Here is a 19534-nt window from a genome sequence, read left to right on the forward strand (position 1 = left end):
CCGACCCGCTCTAAGTAATACTGACATCACTAACAAATACTAATACAGAACCAGGACAAAATTCCTTCCATTCTGATTTCTTGAATTGTTGGCTAAAACAAAACAAGTCCATTCCCAGGTTGCTTATACTAGAGATCTAACAGTGCCTAAACTGACCCAGAGAGTTTTTTTAAAAGTGATATGCTGCTGTTAAAAGAGTCAAGCATTAGCTTCTTCCATTCCTCTCCTGAAATGCAGATTGGTCTTGAGCAATAACAGCTAGCCTGTCTACTGTTGACATAAATGTTAGAAGCTTTATGTGATGACTGCTGGGCTCAGTGACATACGATAAGAAAACCAGGCAACACCTACCTGACAAGAGACATGAAAACTGGTTTTATAAAATACTTGCGGAGAAAATTTCTGTTGAGTTTCTACTGGACTTCTTGCAGCACAAGCAAAAATTGGCCCTTATCATAAATTCAATTGATCAGGGTGGGTGGAGGTCGATGATGGATATTACTATTACAGTAAGGATTTTTAAAAAAATAATGCTGTAGTGATGAACTCTGACATTTCCAATTAGAATACTGATCCTCTCATGTACTTATTAAGAGATCCAAGAGCCAACAATTGTTGCACGCTTTTACTGTTCTTTTTTTAATGATGGAAAATTCTAATCCTATTTTCAAAGGAACTTATTTATTGTTCCAATATAAAGGAGACTGAAAACTGTCCCAGATGCTCTAATTATAAAGCCATAACATATCCCATATCTCAATCTCCTGGCTTTTTGCTCTGATTGCTGCTTGCCACTCGTTTCCCTCAGTTTCTCCAGTCTCTACTCACTCTTGTCTAGCTCTGCCTCTTTGCTCTGTGCACTATCATGTGTACGTACATGTGCTTGTGCATGTGCATGAATCAACTGTCTACTTGCATACCTCCAGGCTGCACGTCGGTTTAATTAGAGCCTGTGTGACCCTCTTGTGTGCAGGCCTCCCCTTTCCGTTACAGACAAGGGCTGAACTCAGCATGGAGTTCATACTGAGGAAGGAATTCAGTTGCATGCTATGCCTCGGAACATTATGAGCTGAAACAACTCTTAATCAGAAGCAAAGGAGTCCAATATCCAACTGGGATTTTTAAAAGGCTACCTATAATAACCTTTACCTCTTCTAGAATATTTTATTCTTATTTGAAGCCTGCCATATCAACAAAAGAGGAAAAAAGAGGTGTGAACAGACAAATATGGGCTCCCCCAAACCACACAGCAGGTCAGCTGCTGAGCTGGGAAGGAAGCCTTAGACTTGTGTTTTTACCTCCTATTGTCCCTGTTCTACCCTTCTCTAGTCAATGGCTCAAATATGATGGGCTGTCCTGTACTGATGGGATAGGGAAAACATTAAGTCAAGATAGGGAGATCAGAAAAGAGAGAAATGCCCTATTGTCTTACAAGCTAACACAGAGTGACACTACCATCTAGTGGACTACAGGGCTACTCTCAAATGTGTCTACATTGTAGGCACCTGAAAATTAACACTTGAAAATGTTCACTGCGAACAGAAGATTCCTTTCTCCCCGGCAGTGCAAAGAGCAGTGCAGACCCTAACTCCTACCAAAACCCAGTGAGACCAGCCTAGGCATCTAAGCACAGGCCTGTATTGGTAGAGAAAATCTCTGTCTCCCCCCTGGAGATGAGTTCTGCCTAATCCACTGCAAATAGAAACTGTGTGAGCTTCACGCACCTTGAGATACACCAGAAGGGACTGTTTCTCCTCACCTGTGGATGAAATGATTCTCTTCCAGATATTTACAGCCGCAGGCAATATCCCTAGCCATGTTCAGCAGGTCCTGCATTGTTAGCGTAGATGGTTGATTCTGGAAAAGGACACACAGAAAATGGTAAGGGAAGAATAGCGGAGTGGAAGAATATAGTTCTGGCAGGGGATAATCAGTGAGGGGCAGAAGAAGGGAAAGGGAGAGACATACATACAGGGTAGGGGATGGGTTAAATGAGTCATGAGTGGAGAGGAACATAAGCAGATCAAAGTAAAGAGTTAGTTGGACAATGAGTAAAGTCTGATTTAAGCCAAAAAAACTTTCAGAATATTTCACTTCTCCTCAGCACAGTGCGTGAGTGCAAGCTGTCGAGAGATTTATGGCCTGGCCTGAATAGCCTAGTAAAGGGGGTGGGAGAGAACTATTCCCTGCTGGTGTTGGACTTTGTGAAATCAAAAGACAAGCAGGTTTAAAAGGTGAGATGGGAGAGAAAATAACCCAGCCGCTTTTAAAGCACGTTAATAAATTTTCAACAGAAATTAGCACATGAACTCAGAGAGAGAGCAAAGATGCACGAGTGCACGTTTCTGCACCAGCAGCCAGCATTCATCAACTTATCCATTCTTGTGGAAGGACAGAGATTACCCTCAGGAGCAGTATGCACAAAGGGGATGCTTTACCACAGGACGCCGGGACCGGTACTAGCAGTTCGCCATCTGCACTTCCCTAACTAAGAACAATAAAGAAGTCTTTCTCCGGGAGCCCTGCTTATTTTCACCCCATCATTTATTTCCCCATAGGGAAATTTCCTTGGTGTTTCTCCAGGAACTTCTGTATCGCTCTTGGGAAGGGCAGCGAGAAATTACTACGGTGCTGATCAAAAGTCCGAGAGATATCAAATAAGTTGTTCTTTTTAAGGCTGCTTTTATTTCTGGATGCTGTTATCGCTGTAATTTCTCATGCTCAAACCACATAATATACACTACAGCCATCGAGCACTAATTTTATTGGCTAGGCAAATTATTCTACAAAGCTCTTGGACATTTGCCAGGGAGAATTATTATAGTTACAAAGTAGGCATTTCTGGAGAGGAAATGAAGAGCAAGGAGGAGAAATAGATCACAGACTTCCAGATCTTATCTCTGCTCTTGGATCCCTCTGTCAGAAGACTGCGATGGACATGCATTTTCTCTGCAGCCAGGGAAACTTGTCGTCAAATACATTAATGATGGGGCTAGTTCTGTTTTCAGAAAAGGTGTACAGGGACATTTTTTTTGAGTACTAAGGGGACTTCAATATTGCTATCTGCTAGCATACCAGCTAACATAGCAGCAGGTTTGTTTTCACATGATATTTAAACAATAACTGTTCTTTACATTACAACTATATTGTAATATATATATATAACAATATTCAAATAAGAGTATTTATTATTCTGCTGCCCACAGACTTTATCTCCTCAGAGAAATTGTACGACTTTCACTATAAATGCCAAAACCAAAGATATACAAACTCCTCCATCTGGGTGCTGTTATACCACTGTAAGTGTATTTAATTAGCGTATTTACTCCTGTATGAGGAAGAGATTAAGCTCGATCTTTTAACAACGTGTTAATACCAGCATAGGAGTATACACACACGAAGCTATATTGTCATAACTATTTGAGAGGGGGAGTGGGGGGGTGGAGGAGAAGCTGTGCAACTGCATCATGTGGTGTAGGAGTACATGAGGCACCAGTCAGCCTCCTCCTGCCCCTGTAGGCAGCCAGCGTAGGCACCTCAATACAACCAGAAATGACGTACAATCAGGCTTAACTCTTCTAAGTCTCCACTCAAGCAGAGATATATACTTATTTAACAGAGGTGCCCAGGATCACGCTGTTAAGAAGGAAGAAAACATATCTGGAATCAGCTATTCATTATAAGAGCACTGAAATGAATTAATTCCAAATATTCCCTGTACTCGGTTGGCATCAATATAGTATTAGAAATCAAAGATAATTTGCAAAAACCCTCATGACAGCTTTTTATAAAGGTGGAGTTTTTTTGAACAAAAATAGTTGACTTGATAATTTCATTTGCATTGATTTAAATCCCTGTCACAGTGCTACATGCAGGCTCAGCTCTTCAACTAGTGTAAATTCGTGCATCTCCATATGGTGCTGATGCACACCTGCTGAGGACCTAGTGCTACAAATTCCCGTTACTGCATATCAGTGTTATAACTTCCGCTCCTCACACACCATCACAGTGCGCAGAAAACAAGGCAGACATCGAGGAAAGAAAGCCCCTTTGATTTGTACTCCAGTTGACAGAGAACTTTGGAATGGCAATACAGGATTTTACTCTTTCCTCCTCAGTTACTAATAGACCAGAGTGCTTTCATTTTCTCTCACTGACATCTGCTTACATCAAGCAAACAGACATAGCTATCCAGAAGTCTGTAGGAGCTGGGACACATACACAGACCTGCTTGGCTTCAGTGCCTTTATCCAATTCATAAAAATAATAAAACCAGTCATACTAAAATCAACCACAAGCCTAGCAGGGAAGTTATCTCACCACCCTGGGTCGATTCTGCCGAAGGAAGCTCTTCATATCTCCTCCAGCCATGAGCTCAAGCAGAATGAAGCGAGGCAGCGTCTGTAGGCTAACACCAATGCACTGCACGATATTTTGGTGATTGAACTTGCTGAAAGGCAAGATCACAGCAACATGGAAGAGAAAGACAGCATTAGTACCTGGCCAACGTCCATCACACTCACTGTGCCTTGAGCTTTGACAACCTGGATTGAAGCAAATCCTGATGCAGTGCAAGTTACCAAACAAATTCCTAATTCGGCCATATCAAAATGCCTCTCTGATGACGACAGATCAGGGTTATGCCTGGCTTTGCCCATGAAAAGCTTTCAACAGAAGGTATGAAAAGCTGAAAGTAAAGCAGAGCCTTCTGTCTGTGAAGAGAGAATTTAATGGACACTGACTAAAAGATGGGGGTGACATGAGAGGGAAAAGAAAGCTAAGCACTTCAAATATGCAAATATTATTGGCATTAGTAAAACAAAATCCTGACTGGTGGGGATTTTAATTCAGCGTTGGTTATTTTAAATATACTGCTGTCTAGTTTGGTGGACTCACTCAGTTCAGTATCTAGTCTGCCAAAGAAGGACTCAGCTAATACCTACTGCAGCAGCTGCTTATGCGATGGCTTTCTGCCTCTTACAAAAGAAAGTCGAGACTGTCAAGAAGTTCAGTAAGACTCAGGCATTAGAAAGCAGCACCTTCCCTTGGATAGCGATTACCTGGATAATACAGGAACTAAAACTGGAAAGGAAGCTGAGGAAGAGCAAGTGTCATGTGCTACTAAGTGATTCAAAGCACTCTGTAATCGATTGAAATTGCTCTTTAAAAAAACATACATCAGTGTTACCTCCTGTTCAGCTGCCAAAGTTCTTGCACACTTTAGGAAGTGGCATTATGTCATGAGATTCATGCTTTAATAGCAGAAAAACAGCATCTAGGTATGAGCTGGGCCAGACAATGGGAAGAGGAACTTCATGTTACACAAATTAAAAATGTATAAATTCTGATTACTTATGATCAACCCTGACTATACCATTATTTTAAAGTCACCCTTGACTATACTATTGTTTTAAACTTATGGATTTGGGTTAATGAAGTAAATTCCAAGACTGGAATACTTAAAGTACAGGTGGTAATAGAAATGGCTGTCTGGTATCTTTTCCAGGCAGGTTTTATAGATCTCATAGTTCACGGTCAGAGGGTCATGCAGATGAGATCTTATAAAGGTTCTGTCAAGCTTGCAAAGACATCAAAAGCCAGAACACATCTGTTCCATCTGTGCAAGCTACACACGCAGAGCCATATTCGCTACCTTATCCCTACAGGGGTTTCAGAGTGTCTCACTCAACTACTTTTGTGCAAAGAAAGGGTAAAAGCCCAGGACCTTCACTGCAAAAAGCATATTCTTATGGCAAACAGTTCTACAGATAGGAAAAGCAAAAAGGCTGCACATATGTTTAGCTACTGCCTGAAAGCCACAATGGGAAAAGCTTTTCATACATTCTCCTTCTTCAGCTGCCAAACCTGCTCTTATAAAAACTTTTACTTCTATTTGCAAGAGATAATATAGTTTAAGCCATAGCATCCAAACCTAAAAACTTACCTCCCTGGCACAAAGCAGCCTGTGTTGTACCACCTTGGTGCTGGTCTTGCAGAGGCTGAACTTCTGAGTCACTGCACAGTGACAGCCACACAGTGGCTCTAATTTTTAGCTTTCCTATTGCTTTCCATTTCATCATTCAAAATTTGTTTCAGCAAGGGCTTCAGGACATGATTTATACTTAGTAAAAGTGCAATGGGATTCTTTGAAAAGGAAAACATTTCAAACAGAACATGTTTGTACAAAAACGTTGTCTCTTTTTACTCCTCTGAACATGACCAGCAGAACCAACCAGCAGAATTTTTTATTGAGATGTTGTACTGGTTTTGGGTGGAATAGAGGTAATTTTCTTCACAGTAGCTCATACGGTGCTATGTTTTGGATTTGTGATCAAAACAGTATTGATAACACATTGATATTTTAGCTATTGCCGAGCAGTGCTTGCACAGCATTAAGGCTTTTCACACCGCCCCGCCAGCAAGTAGGCTGGGGGTGCACATGAAATTAGGAGGGGACACAGCTGGGAGAGCTGACCCCAACTGACCAAAGGGATATCCCGTACCATATGACATCGTGCTCAGCAATAAAAGCTGGGGGAAGAAGGAGGAAGGGGGATCATTCAGAGTTTGGCATTTGTCTTCCCAAGTAACCGTTACACATGATGGAGCTCTGCTTTCCTGGAGATGGCTGAACACCTGCCTGCGATTGGAAGTAGTGACTGAATTCTTTATGTTGCTTTGCTTACACGCTCAGCTTTTGCTTTACCTATTATGCTGTCCTTATCTCAACCCACAAGTTTTCTTATTCTTGCCCTTCCGATTCTCTTCCCCATCCCAGTGCTGTGCGGAGCTGAGCTGCCTACTGGCATTAAACCACAACAGATGTGCAACAAAAGAACCTCAGTCACTTTGTTTGAGATGAACAAGAAGCTGAAACCCAGTAACTAAAATGCTACTAAAATGCCACCTGGTGAAAAATAAGGCTGGATTTCTTTTCTGAACCCAAGCAAGTGGATTAATAATTCTTATTACCTGCATTACTCCTTTCCCCCCTGCCCACCATAAGTATAAAAACCTTAAACTGTACCTGATAATCAATGCTTCCATTAGGAAATCCATCTCATCCTGCTCAGAGCAGACTTCTGGCAGGGTCTGTTGAAAGGTGAAGGCAGTGAGGACCATCCCACCAAAGAATTGCGAACATTTAGGTGACCACCAAAGGAGAAAAAAAAAAAAAAAAGAAAAGAATGAGCATGTAACATGTGAATGACTTCAGGAACCTACGAGGAGGGCCTCATCTTTTCAGCGCCCAGTTTATTGGACTGCATGTGACCCATTTGGTAGTTAAAGTTAGAACAGGAAACTGGTGCCCGACTTGGAGATTTTCTGTGTGCATTTAACTATATGCAGTGTTCTGGAGCAAAATAGCTTCAGGTACACATCAAGAAAAGCATTAGCTGGGGAATTCAGATCTAGTAAACACTTTAAACCAACAGGTGTTAATTTATTCTCTTTTCTGTATGTCTACATTGCAGCACATGCTTCCATGTCATATGGAAGCACATACAGTCACATGATTTAAATAGCTTCACGTGGCCTTATAGCTTTCTCTCCTGCCAGCAGATTTGGACAGCATCTGCCACCAATAAACATGCACTGAGAGCGCAGGGAGCAGTAGAAGCCCACTACTGTGCGCACTGTTTTAACGTTACAGGATGGTTTGGCCACAGCTGTGTGTAGTGCCCGCTGCCGAACTGCACGCAAAGAGGTGGGACGTTTACTGCTCAGCTTGGCGAGGCTGGCATGGAAACAATTCTTGTCATCAGCAGTGTAGGATACAGAAGACAGGGTTGCATTTTGCTATCTCAAATAAGTGATTGCTTCACACAGGACAGTGCAGATGATCTATTAAATTGGTGGAATACCTACAAACAATATGTGGAGTATGTTGCAAATATATTTTTTAATTTATTCCCAGTCTGCACCTGCTTCTTCTGCAAAGTCAAATAAGGACTGATACACTCCATCATGGAGCAAGGTGAGCACAGCCACAGCCTGGGCCCCACAGACACTCTACCAGTTTCCAGGCGGGGAGAAGAGCAGCCTTTTGATCATTTTCAGGGTGTTCACTTTACAGGGAACTGGGTGAACAAGTGGGCAGGTGGGCACGCAGGGCCCTAACAAGTAGGCATTGTTGCTGAGACTTGCAAAACTGGTGACATCCTCACTGGATTATCACAACTGAACAACAGTCCCATCTACTTCTGTTTGCTGCTGTGCTGTGGTGCTTCCTCCAGTCTGGACTGTGAAACTGGGTTGGGCTGTTACAACTGCTCGCAAGTGTCTGCTCTGGGTTTTCATGCACATTTGTTCAGTGGCACAGGGAAGTTCATAACAAAATGCCATAATGCATGATCCTTTCGCTTTTTTTTTTTTTTTTTAAAGAGGGTTTTGAAAGACAGGACGAATAACAATAGAACTTCTTTTTATTAATGTAATCTACGTTTTGGGATGAACTCATAGAATTAGATTTGGTTCTCTGAGTCGCAAGCTTATAAAAGAACAAAAGCAGGCTATGAGCATCCTTAACTTCAGGGCTGAGTAACTGACAAATCCTGAGGCAACAGCAGTAATTTCACAGAAAAACAGCCTGTTATCTCTTGCCATTAATGACATGGAAATTAGCATGATATCACAATATATATTCACAGCAGCATATATAACATGGCCATACTAAAAGACTACCTGAAAGTTTCACGTATGGTAGACAAACACTACTCTCAGTATAAAGAAAATGTAACTGAGAAACACATTTTTAAATATGGTAATGTTATGTGAAAAACTTAGGAGAAAGCACTCAAAACCACTGAAAGGCAGAAGTAATAATATATAAGCATTACTGTAAATGTTTACTGTTTGCTGTCACATAAATACTTCATACTAATATTAGCCAGGGCTTTCTTTTCTTTATACAAGCTTTAGAAATTCCCTTCTAGTCCACAATGCCCCCAAAATGTCTGTTTGTTGCTATTTTTTTCCCCTTAAGTTTCTTTTTTTCTTGGCTATTCAGATCTATAAAAATCCTTGTGGCAGAAAAGCCATTGTGGCAGATTCTCTGCTGGGGTGAACTGATGGTTCTGTGTTGATTTCCAGGGAGCTATATTTAAGTTGATAGAGTATATGTTATTTTATTTTAACTAACTGTATTATGGAGTCTCCAGGTGACTAATTCACACAGCTTCCCATCTGAGGGCACTGATTCTATCTCTCCTGAGCAACGGGAGTGGAGCTTACAAAAGAGATTGCCCTTTTTAGATACTCCTCCTAGTTAGATCACAACTTACAGCCATTAGGCATGCAGCAAACAAGACAGATGCTTTACTTTCAACCTGCTGCTAGTGCCATACGGCTTAAAAATCAAAGTTTGTAATTCCTGGATGCAGCAATGTGTGGAAACCTGCATCGCACACGTGTATGTCATTATGCACATGATGAACATGAATCTGCAACTGGAATAGTAATAAGATAATATAGCTCTTATGGGTAATTATTGTTGTATAAGAATTTGTGGGTACTGACCTTGATAGCCACTTGAAGAGGGCTGGGATCCCCTGCAATGCCTACCACGGTTCCCTCATAAACCTCACCGAATGCACCATGTCCTAATGCCCTGGAAGGAAAAGAGAGAACAGATATTACTATGCCCCTGGATCCAGCACTGGCGAAGCTCTTCTCTTCATCCAATCCAAGGACAGGAATAGAACCTGCTGTAAGAGATGGAATCAACAACAGAGTTTTGTTTTCATCTCAAAGCCTCTGAAAATAACTTCTCAGTATTTTCTGTCACTAAAGCAGGGAGGTTGGATCTTTAATGGTTCTGAATAAATAAAGCAGCCTGCTCAATCCTAGGACTCTATCACCAAGTATGGCCATAGCAAGGCAAGAAAGAACTGGAGAACAACAAAATAAGGTAGCTACAAGCTGTCTTCAGGAGATGGTGTAAGACAGCACATAAGGATGATCAAGTTTTCCCTTCTAAAATTTACATAACTTTGATGAATATCCTCTGGATGGTATAGAGCTGAAGAGCAGCCTAGCATGTATTTCCTTGTGACGGGAAATTTCCTTGTGACAGGAAATGCTGAAAAAGAAATACTGCTACAGATTTGGAAGGGAGTTACTGCCAGGTGGCAAGCGTAATCCAGGACATCATATAAAAACAGAGGTCAAATACCCTATGCTACAGGAGACTCATGAACTTATATTTCTGCTTGAGAACTTTATGGAATCAAAATATCTTCGAGAACATAGTAAGTGTCACATCTGCCATATTTTGGCTGGCTTGGACTAGGTGCTTTCCCATTAGTCAGACAGGTGGCCCGTGTTTGCTTGTCCTGGATACTTCATGATGAGTGAAACAAGCATGTGAGCCCTACCTCTGCCTTTGCTTCAGGCTGCCTTTCCTGTCCTGTGCCAGAAAGCAACCCAGCAACCCCTGCTGCAAGCCTTACCGAAGCAGAGAGATGTTCTTCCGTGGGATCTCCTTCAGCTCGCTCAGAGTGGCGGCCTTCCCTGCAAAGCAGTAGTTGGGGTTGTAATCTGTCATGATGGTTGATGTACGGATTTTGCTCAGTTTATATTCTGGGCTCTGCAGTCGTGCTCTGGTTCCTTCCAGCTGCTGCTTCTTAAGGTGATAAACTGGGGGTAAGGAGAGAAATAAAAATGCACAAACAAGATCAACACCTGGACAGTGCTGGCCACACAGAACAGAAAGAAACCAACTCCATAATTACAAATGATCAAGAAGTACCTTTAGCTCACCATTACCACACTCTTCTCCATGCTCTGTAGTGATTTAATACTGGATATGCAAACAGTCTTATTCCTGCAGAGTCCTAATCACCTGGGAGCAGCTTAGGTTTCCTCTGCTTCTTTGTACATTGGCTGAGGAAAGGCTGCTCCACAAGACACCTTGCTGGCATCGAGTCCCAAAAAGCATTCCATCTCCCTGAATTAATTATATGTTTAATTACAGACTGTGACTTCAGCCTATATAGCAGTGGCTGCTAAAGAAATGCCTGCTAAGAGGGCTTACCAAGCTCTTTTCTCTGTAGCAAATACCAGAACAGAGCAGTTCTTGCCCTTTACGATTATGCTTGTGCCTAGCTGCAGGGTGGTGATGTTTCCTATGACTTCTTTCTCCCTGTCCCTCTCACCCATTTGGGAGACCACACCACTCTGGCTCCAAGTATTAAAAGTAGTAGCATGTGGTTCGATGGTCTCCTTTTGTCTAATTTAACTGGGAAAAGCCAAGTCAAAGGGTGATAAGGAGTAAGTGTTTCTTACTGATAGATAGGCTGCCACAGGTGAGGATCATTCCAAGCACCACAATCACAGCCACCACAGCTAGGAGGGGTGGGAGAGGAAGGTGTCCCTCTGGGATAGGACTCTGGGGCACTGGAAAAAAAAAAAAAAAAAAAAAGAAGTGCATTAATCAGAAAACAATCAGAGCTGCTGTGAAGCATCCCTCTCAAGGTTGCTCCTGTTTCAGGAAACAATACACAGATCATGGCCAGACCATCTTATAAAAATTACAGCAAATCCCTCTGTAGCCCTGGAGGTTGAAAAAAATACCTAAATTTAAAAATACCTATCATTTTAAAAACATTGTGAAGACAGAAAACTAACTGATAAAACTCAGACTGCTTATCCATTCTTCAGGTTTTTATTAATGGGTAACACCACTGCTCCCAAGTTGAAACTCTACAGTCTTGATGCTTTGGAGTTGCAAGAGACTGTGTCAGGAAATAACAGTGAATACCAGGCATCAGCTGAACAGGCACAGTGGGAAACTGCTGTGGAAGGAAGTAATTTGTGGCTTAAATAACTCAGCAGTAGGTGGTATGTTATACTGGAGAGGTATTTACACTTAAATATCTGATACACTGTGCCCATTCAGGAAATTTACACTGTGCCTCTTTACAGATATTTTACCTTCTACCTAATCTAAACCTGAATTTTGGAGATGTTGATAGAGATGCAGCTCAGTGTGTAAGGAAAGGACATCAGGAATTTTCAGTCATATGTTTGACCGACATTTCTCATAACACTGTGTTCACTGCTGCCACCAGCTGTAACTTGGGGATTTGACCATCAAAAAAGCCAGGAGGAGAGACAATACAAAGAATATATACATTATCCGATGAGGATAACACTCCACATCTTACCAGTGCAGGTGACGTTGTCGTTGGCTAGCACAGCCCCCATCTCACATTGGCAGACTGGCAGGTTGGTGTCAGGGTCCCGCTTACAGTTGTCTGAGTGACAGTGGCTGCAGTTAAGATAGATCTGAACCTCCACCTCACCGTCACTCTCCATGGCTAAATGAGGAACCAGACACAACAGGCGGGTTTAGTTTAGCCTTTCCCATCTTGTTCCGGTAAGGAAAAAAAATAGAGCAGGTAGCTACACTTCTCTCCTTCTCTGCAGCAGAGCAGATAGTCCAACACAGTGTGGACACATGTCAGAAACCTTAGGGGGGCCAGCAGGGAAGAAGAGATTGGGTCCCTCAAGCAAACAGAGAGGTCTTGAAGTGAATTGATCCAGAAATGTCTGAGACTGAGGATGTGCAGTTGAACTTGATGAGTGGTGTGTCTCCTGGCTTAGAGATTGAGAGGAAAAAGGTCCCAGAGCACTACAGATATATTTAAAGAAATGACCGCAGGTGGCCTGCAGAGTGAAATATGCCTGAATGAAATCCATAAAAAAGCAAAGACAGAAGGAGAGGGAGCAGGAAAAGAGGAAACGGAGAGGAAGAAGGAAAAAGGAGAAAGAAAAGGACTAAGAGGAATAAGCAGTAGTACATTGTACCTGCCAGGGGATGCAAGAAGATCTCTCCAATGGGGTTCACAAAAGAGATGCCATCCTGCCCACCAGCTGTGATATCATCATTATCAGAGGCATGCCCACCTGGGGAAGGAAGAGTATGGCTAGCTGATCAGTGCTGCATGCTGCAAAAATGTGATGTTTCTGAAAGGCTGCATTCATTCCTGGCTCTTATCACCTGGGGTCACTCTGCAACCTTCTAGGGATATATTAATATGTATAGTGGCCTTCATGGACACACGCTCACTTGACCCAGCCAAGCCAGTACCAAGGCTAGTGAAGTGACTTATTCCAATGTAGGTTTCTCAATTCAGCAAGGTAAAAATATATTTGCTTTAAACAGAAAAAAGAAATGGGACATTTTCCCTGGGCAATGTGGGGACAAATGAAGGGGTGATTCAGCACACCTTCTAAATACTAAATCATGTAGGAACACTTCTATAACCTTGATTTCCCCAATTAAAGAGAGATGGTGGAGAGTGGGGCAGGTTTGATACCATTCAGCTTGAAGTATCTGTGAATCAGCTTCTGCAGTAGTGTACCTCTGCACTGAGAGCTCTAGCCCTTAACTGCAGGTGCTCTGAAGGGTACAAAATTAGACAGCATGATTATTCCTCCAACAGACCTACCTCTATAGCCTCCGCCTCCTCCACCAGAAGTACAAGCTCCTCCTCCCCCACCAAAGCCACCAGAGGTGGCCCACTGGAGCTTGGCTCGTGCTTGGGGACAAGCTTGACCCCCTTCTCCACCTTCCAGAAGGGACTTCCCAGCCTGAGGAAGCAGAGTTTCATCTTGCCAGCCACCACCTCCACCTTCACAGTCAGAGAGTGAGAGAACAAAACAAGAACAGGTGAGGGAAACACAAGCAGAGGAAAATAGGAAAGATATTGTAAAGAGACAGAGATTGGGCCTTATTAAAGTGCCTGCACTCAAGTTCACTCTTTCTTTAAGGATAAGAGAATATACAGACAAACTCCTCGTTGCCATGGATAATAACGAAGTGGAAACCTAATGTACAACCCGTGGTATGTGCTGCATAACCAGCACCTTATCACCAGTTTCTAGTGGCATTAGGGAAATAAGGAGCCCACCACTCACCTTCAGGATAACTGGTTAGGGTTTTCAGCCATGTGAGATGCTGAGCTCCCCAGGGAAATAAAAAATAAACTGGATTTCCTCATCTCCCTCTAGCAGCCCCTCTATAAGGCTATTACAGCAGGAGATGGAGAACCACTGGACTTTTTTATCTCTTAGGAATGGATTCTAGGCACAGCTGTTAAAAAATTATAAACAAGCTTCCATTTCCGGTATAATTCCCACAATATAATTCTTGTTGTTAGGGTTTCAGGGGAGTAACAGGGAAAAAGCCTTCTCTTCAAAGACCATTGTTATAGTGTGGAGGACTGGGCTCCATCCCCCAAATATCATTTTCAGAGTCATTTCAAAGAAGAGAGGAGCCCTCCTATGTAATAGCCTCTACTGGAGCACTCATCACCTGTCCTGTGCATTCTCTTTTTATCTGGTGACACACCATATAAGAAGACATCCTTTATAGACTACCAGCATATTTCTAACAACTACTGCCACAGAAAAACTCCAAAAGACCAAAGAGAAGCCCCTCACTTCACTCCTACAGGACAACTTGTGTATTCAGCCATCTGATTGCCTGTGTGGTTTTAGCATCTCACCTGCTGCCCCAGTCCTCCCACTGAGTCCAGGTACCGCAGTGCTGTTCTCAAATTGCTCCAGGGGTACGTCATCCAGGGAGCTGTCCTGAGCCTTCAAGTAGGCTTTTCCTCCTCCTCCTGCTGCGATGAGCAAAGGTTCGAAAATCCCATCCTTCTGCTGGAAAACCCCCCATCAAACATCAGAAAAACTTCACATCCCTTGGATATGTGAACTCATATAAACTCATCAAAAAGCATGAAAGCTTCCCAAAGAAGAATTGCCTGAGGCCAGGGCAATGCTACTGATTGTTTGCTAACTGCACTACAAAAATGTTTTACACAGTGTTTCTGTGTACAAAAATAACTGTTTAACTGAGCACCAGGGGTTTCGAGGGGTTTTTTTTGGTAGGACCGCTGCCAGTATTAAAGTGGGATCCTGGTGTGATTCCCAGACCTGAGCTGTCAAGAACTGAGGAACCAGTTCAGCTAGCTTAGTGACAGTGACAAGTATGATCAAGGATATGAAAAGAGATAAAGAATTTAAATTTAAAAGACAAAAAGACAAAGAGAGACAGAAGGATAGGGAGGGAAGGAGGGAGGGAAGGAGGCAGGGAGGGAGGGAGAGTCCTTTTTCATCACCTTTTTTTAAGAACTGAGTATCATATGCCATGATTGACAGTGAAAGCTAGTTGCTCTGCCGGACACTGCTCAGGCATGATGCAAAGGGGAAATACTTACTCTAAAGATGTAGGTTGCTCCTCCTCCACCCCCACCTCCTCCAGCCCAGTCCTTCAGGTCCTTTTTTTTTTTGTAATCTTCTTCAATGAGAGATGACTCCCCTAAGCAGATCTTCTGGGTTTCAGGATTGCTCTGAAAGGAGACAAGAGATGCACTCAGATATCAGCAAGAGATGATACCAAAGAATTCATGCTGAAAAGAGGCAACTTTTGAGCCTAAGTGATAAAAGGACTTTCAAATCATTGGGTCTAGCATTGGAAGACACATATATAAGCATTCATGGCACCAATTTCTGTTTGCCATGAGTGGTTTTTTTGTCATTACATATGTCTAATACAGGGGCCACTGTAGTTAGTGGGAAGATTCCCACTGGTTTTGATAGGCTCTGGATTCAGACCTTAGTATTTAAACTGAGAGAGTATCTAACACAGCGCAGCCACAACGCTGCTGGATGCTTCCATAAATAATATTAAATTATCTGAAATCTTGGCAGACAGAAAGAAACCTAGGCTGTGGAAAAATAAGAGAAGGAGCACGCAACTCTCGCCTACTAGCTCCCTGCTTAAAATAAGCAGAAGAAAGCTGATGAAGAACTTATTTCAAACACCAGGAGCTTAAAGCTATGTTCCTGTGGGCTTTGTATTTGTTTGTGCATTTTGGGATTGTTTTTCTTTTCAGAGTTCTTTATATTTGTTTTGAGATTCTTTCTGACTTGGTTTATTGGTTCTTCCCAGTCTCCTGACTGGATTTCATTGCTGGATCCTGGGATTTCTATCTTTCATCACCAAACTCCAAGCCACCCACTGAATCTCACTGAATCCTATCTGCAAAGCATCTACCCACATGTGCTTGTGCAGCCCTCACCCCAGGGCAGGCATCCTCCCCCTGCTGCCCCACTAAGATGTACAGCAGCTCATCTTTCTCCAGCTGGAAGGTGGCTGAGATGAAGACCCCATGGGACCTCTTATTGTGGTTTTTGGCTCCCTTCCCTCCAGCTGCTCCATAGGCAGAAATCCTGGAAGAAAAAGTAAGTGTTTAAAGAGGCAAATCTCACACTTCTCATCCCCAAAGCAACTCCATCTGCACGTTCTCTCCAGCCTGCAATCCCAGACAGGCATTGCTCCAGAGCAGGCTCCCCTGCTGCAGCATCTCAATGCCTATTATTTGTCTGAGACCCATGCAGCTGAGGCTGCTTAAGAGGACAGACCAACTCTACACCAGAGCACTGGAGATGGAGACTTCAGGAGCAAATAGCATGAGCTGGTGTAGCCAAGTCTAGAAGACCAAAGCTTCGGGACTGAAATGACGGCAGCACTTCCACCTGACTGCGTGCCCACAGTCACTCCTGTTCTGATCTCTAAGTCACCACTCCAACCTTCCATGCTTCGCAGTAGCTCAGACACAGTGCTCCTATTTCTCTCTTACTTCACTGCCCCCTCCACCCACTCAGTACCGATGGTCCCACACTTATACTTGCTGAAACTCCACAAACAAAAAGCAGTTAAACGTGGCTGCCTCTCCAGCACACACTGATACTCACCTGTATCGGTTTGTGGCTGGCACTCTCCAGACTTGCACTCCCCGGAGCCTGCCCTCTTTCTCCACAGTCACTGACACGTTGCTGTTCTTATAGGCACTGTCGCACTGAGCTTGAGTGGGCCCGTATGGACCACTGGCACCACATGTTGTGAACCACCAGACAACAACAGATGTGTCCCCTGTGACCAAAACAGCAACAGCTGGGGCAGATGTGAGCTTCCCTTTATTTCTCAGACACGTGCAATAACTTACAGAACTATATAACCAAAGGGCAAGTGTCATTGAACAAAACAACTGTTCCTGTTGATATCTTTCCTTAATGATTCTTCGATAACAAAATTCACATTATTATTATTCACAAAGAACATTAATGATTTATATATAGAAAACAGATGATCAAGACCATGTTGCAGCAGTATATGTTACCTACAGGGCTTTAAAACTCAATACATCTATTTGATCACATGCTTATTATTATAATCATACAAAAAATGCTTAAACTTGCATTTACAATGTTGAGGACTTTAAAACCAGTACATGCTAAAGTTAAATTTATTTGTTCAACTTTAATGCAGCTCCCTTGTAATACAATCCACTAAGATACCACCCTTAATTATATGATCACAGAGTACTTATCCCGACTTTATTCTAGTCATAGCACAACTACTGCTCTGTATATTAGTCACTGTTTGCTTTTTTCCCCGTCACCTTATTTCCTGCACTCTATTTAATAAATCATGGACTGCAGATAAACCCCATCAATTGGAGGGGGGGAGACTTCTGAGAAGGGGTTTATCCAAGTGTCTCACAGACATTATCAAATTTCTCTTCTCAGTGTCAGTATGAAAGAAGGAGATATTATTAAACTTTTCAGATGAGAACTGAAGCATATACACAGAAATAAAGGTTGAAAACATCTGCCATTACAACTAGTGACCATCTATGAAAGGTGGTGAAAGTTTTAAGTGACCTGTCTCAGGCTTGCACAAGAACCCTGTGGCAGCAGCAACAGTCGGGAGGACAACCTCTTGCTACTTTCAGTAGGGGCCCTTTTCCTCCAAGCAATTTTTTTCCTGGCTCTCATTAAGCATTACTCTTTTGTTTCTACAACAATGCAGCAGCTAACCATCTCCTCCATTTCTCAACCCTTGTCCAAGACCCAAACATATCCATCTTGTTCAGTGAATGAGATAAGGCCTAAGAATAAAACTATTCAATAATGTATCTAAAAACTGTATGATGCAGTGCATGCACAAGGACCAGAATCAGAAGTAGAACTGTTTAAGAGCTGAATGATTAAAACAGCAGTAAAAATCACAAACCTTTAAAAGAAAAATTCTAATCTTGTTTAAAGGAAAAGGCAAGCAAAGCTATCCCCAACAGATGTCATCCTGCGAACACACAGATGGATCATTGGGGAAAGAGTGTTAGCTACATTACAGAAATCTCCACCCCTTGAGTTAACGGGCCTGACAGCAGTACAGATTGTCGCATTTCAGGTGGACACAGTCTTCAGGAGGTGGTGCACACACAGGTATTTGTTGGCAGCAAAGCAGCCTCAAGCACAACCTCCTCTCCTCAGGCCCTCATTTAGACAACTCTTCTCACCCACACAGTTGTTATCTGTCCTCCAGAGTGGCAGTCTCTACTGCTATCAGTAAACTGGTCCCCAGTGTCCCATGTTCTCCTAGTTTTTCATCCAGTTTTTCTCCTCAGTGGTTTTCCAGATCCTCACTTACTTCCCCTCTCTGGATCTTCAGCTTTACACCCCTATTCTCCACTCATTAGGTTCAACTTCATTGCTCACCAAGTCCCAGTAAATCTCTTTCTATCTGCAGCTTTCTGTACTGATCTACACCTTTCGCCCCTGAGCTGGTTTTTGTGCACTCCGAATTTGAGTTGTGCAGCTGCTGCTTTTACTTAAAGCTTCTTTACTTAAAGCTTCTGCTTTTCTTTAAAGAGGTCCCGCTATTTAAGGACTGGCAAGCAAACTGCTGCCCTATAGCCAAACAGAAAATAACTGACATGGTCTCCACATCTTTGGGATGGATTATATTTAGTTGCCCTGTTGCTATAAGGCAGGCAGATCACACACAGGAGATGGGAAGGGAGCCACCTTTAATAGCCAAGAGACAGGTCTTCAGTACTGAATCATGTACCTGGGAGGGAGGGCTCTTCCAGGGGGTTCAGGAGATGCTCATCCAGGATACCAATCTCCCGTGGGTACTGGCGCTTCCCACCAAAATGATTTGGTTGTCTTCCTGTAACAGTTTGTAGAATGGATGAGAGAGATGGGAGGATGGTAGAAAAGAGAGGTGGAAAATTTAAAGACCACATGAATGAACCAACTACAACCATTTGGTTAAAATAAATAAATAATACTTTGGGCAGAAAAGGTGTTTTAAATAATCATTTTTTATTATTATTCTTTTGGGCCCATGTCTTGGGTTAGCTACTTGTATCTGTGCTGAAGTCAGTGAACACAAACTCTTCATGTTATCCCATGCAGGCTCACCTGCAGGATAAGCTCCTTGACCAGCAAGTTACACTGCCTGTGATTACAAGAGACTTCAGCAAAAGCATAGTGTGGGAGAACAGATATCAGATATTGATGCTCTGCTGGTCAAAGGGGCAGGTGCCAATTCTGGACAGGCAAACGAGTGGAAGTGTAAACGAGAGTGATAGCAAAAATTGTTATCTTTGGTTCTGAATGGTGTCATGGTAAGTAAACCAGCCTAACAAATAGCTCCCCTCTCAGCAACCCA

At 42.7% G+C, this 19534-nt stretch overlaps 1 protein-coding gene across 1 annotated transcript in view; it reads right to left on the bottom strand.

Moving 5' to 3' along the window:
• Positions 1–19534, bottom strand: part of LTK (leukocyte receptor tyrosine kinase) — a 95421-nt gene that overhangs the window by 5296 nt on the left and 70591 nt on the right. Inside the window, exons 11-24 of the mRNA XM_009473879.2 lie at positions 18929–19030; positions 16771–16948; positions 16095–16245; positions 15231–15362; positions 14514–14670; positions 13455–13637; positions 12811–12909; positions 12168–12320; positions 11287–11397; positions 10452–10638; positions 9520–9610; positions 7028–7092; positions 4321–4450; positions 1760–1857 (exon numbers count right to left, since the gene is read on the bottom strand). Of these exons, the coding sequence (XP_009472154.2) occupies positions 1760–1857; positions 4321–4450; positions 7028–7092; positions 9520–9610; positions 10452–10638; positions 11287–11397; positions 12168–12320; positions 12811–12909; positions 13455–13637; positions 14514–14670; positions 15231–15362; positions 16095–16245; positions 16771–16948; positions 18929–19030 (1837 nt within the window). The remainder of the gene's footprint in view (positions 1–1759; positions 1858–4320; positions 4451–7027; positions 7093–9519; positions 9611–10451; positions 10639–11286; positions 11398–12167; positions 12321–12810; positions 12910–13454; positions 13638–14513; positions 14671–15230; positions 15363–16094; positions 16246–16770; positions 16949–18928; positions 19031–19534) is intronic.

The sequence above is a fragment of the Nipponia nippon genome, unplaced genomic scaffold, assembly GCF_047370975.1.
Source record: "Nipponia nippon isolate SJK-2023a ecotype South Korea unplaced genomic scaffold, ASM4737097v1 scaffold_10, whole genome shotgun sequence".
In the NCBI taxonomy this organism is placed as follows: domain Eukaryota; kingdom Metazoa; phylum Chordata; class Aves; order Pelecaniformes; family Threskiornithidae; genus Nipponia; species Nipponia nippon.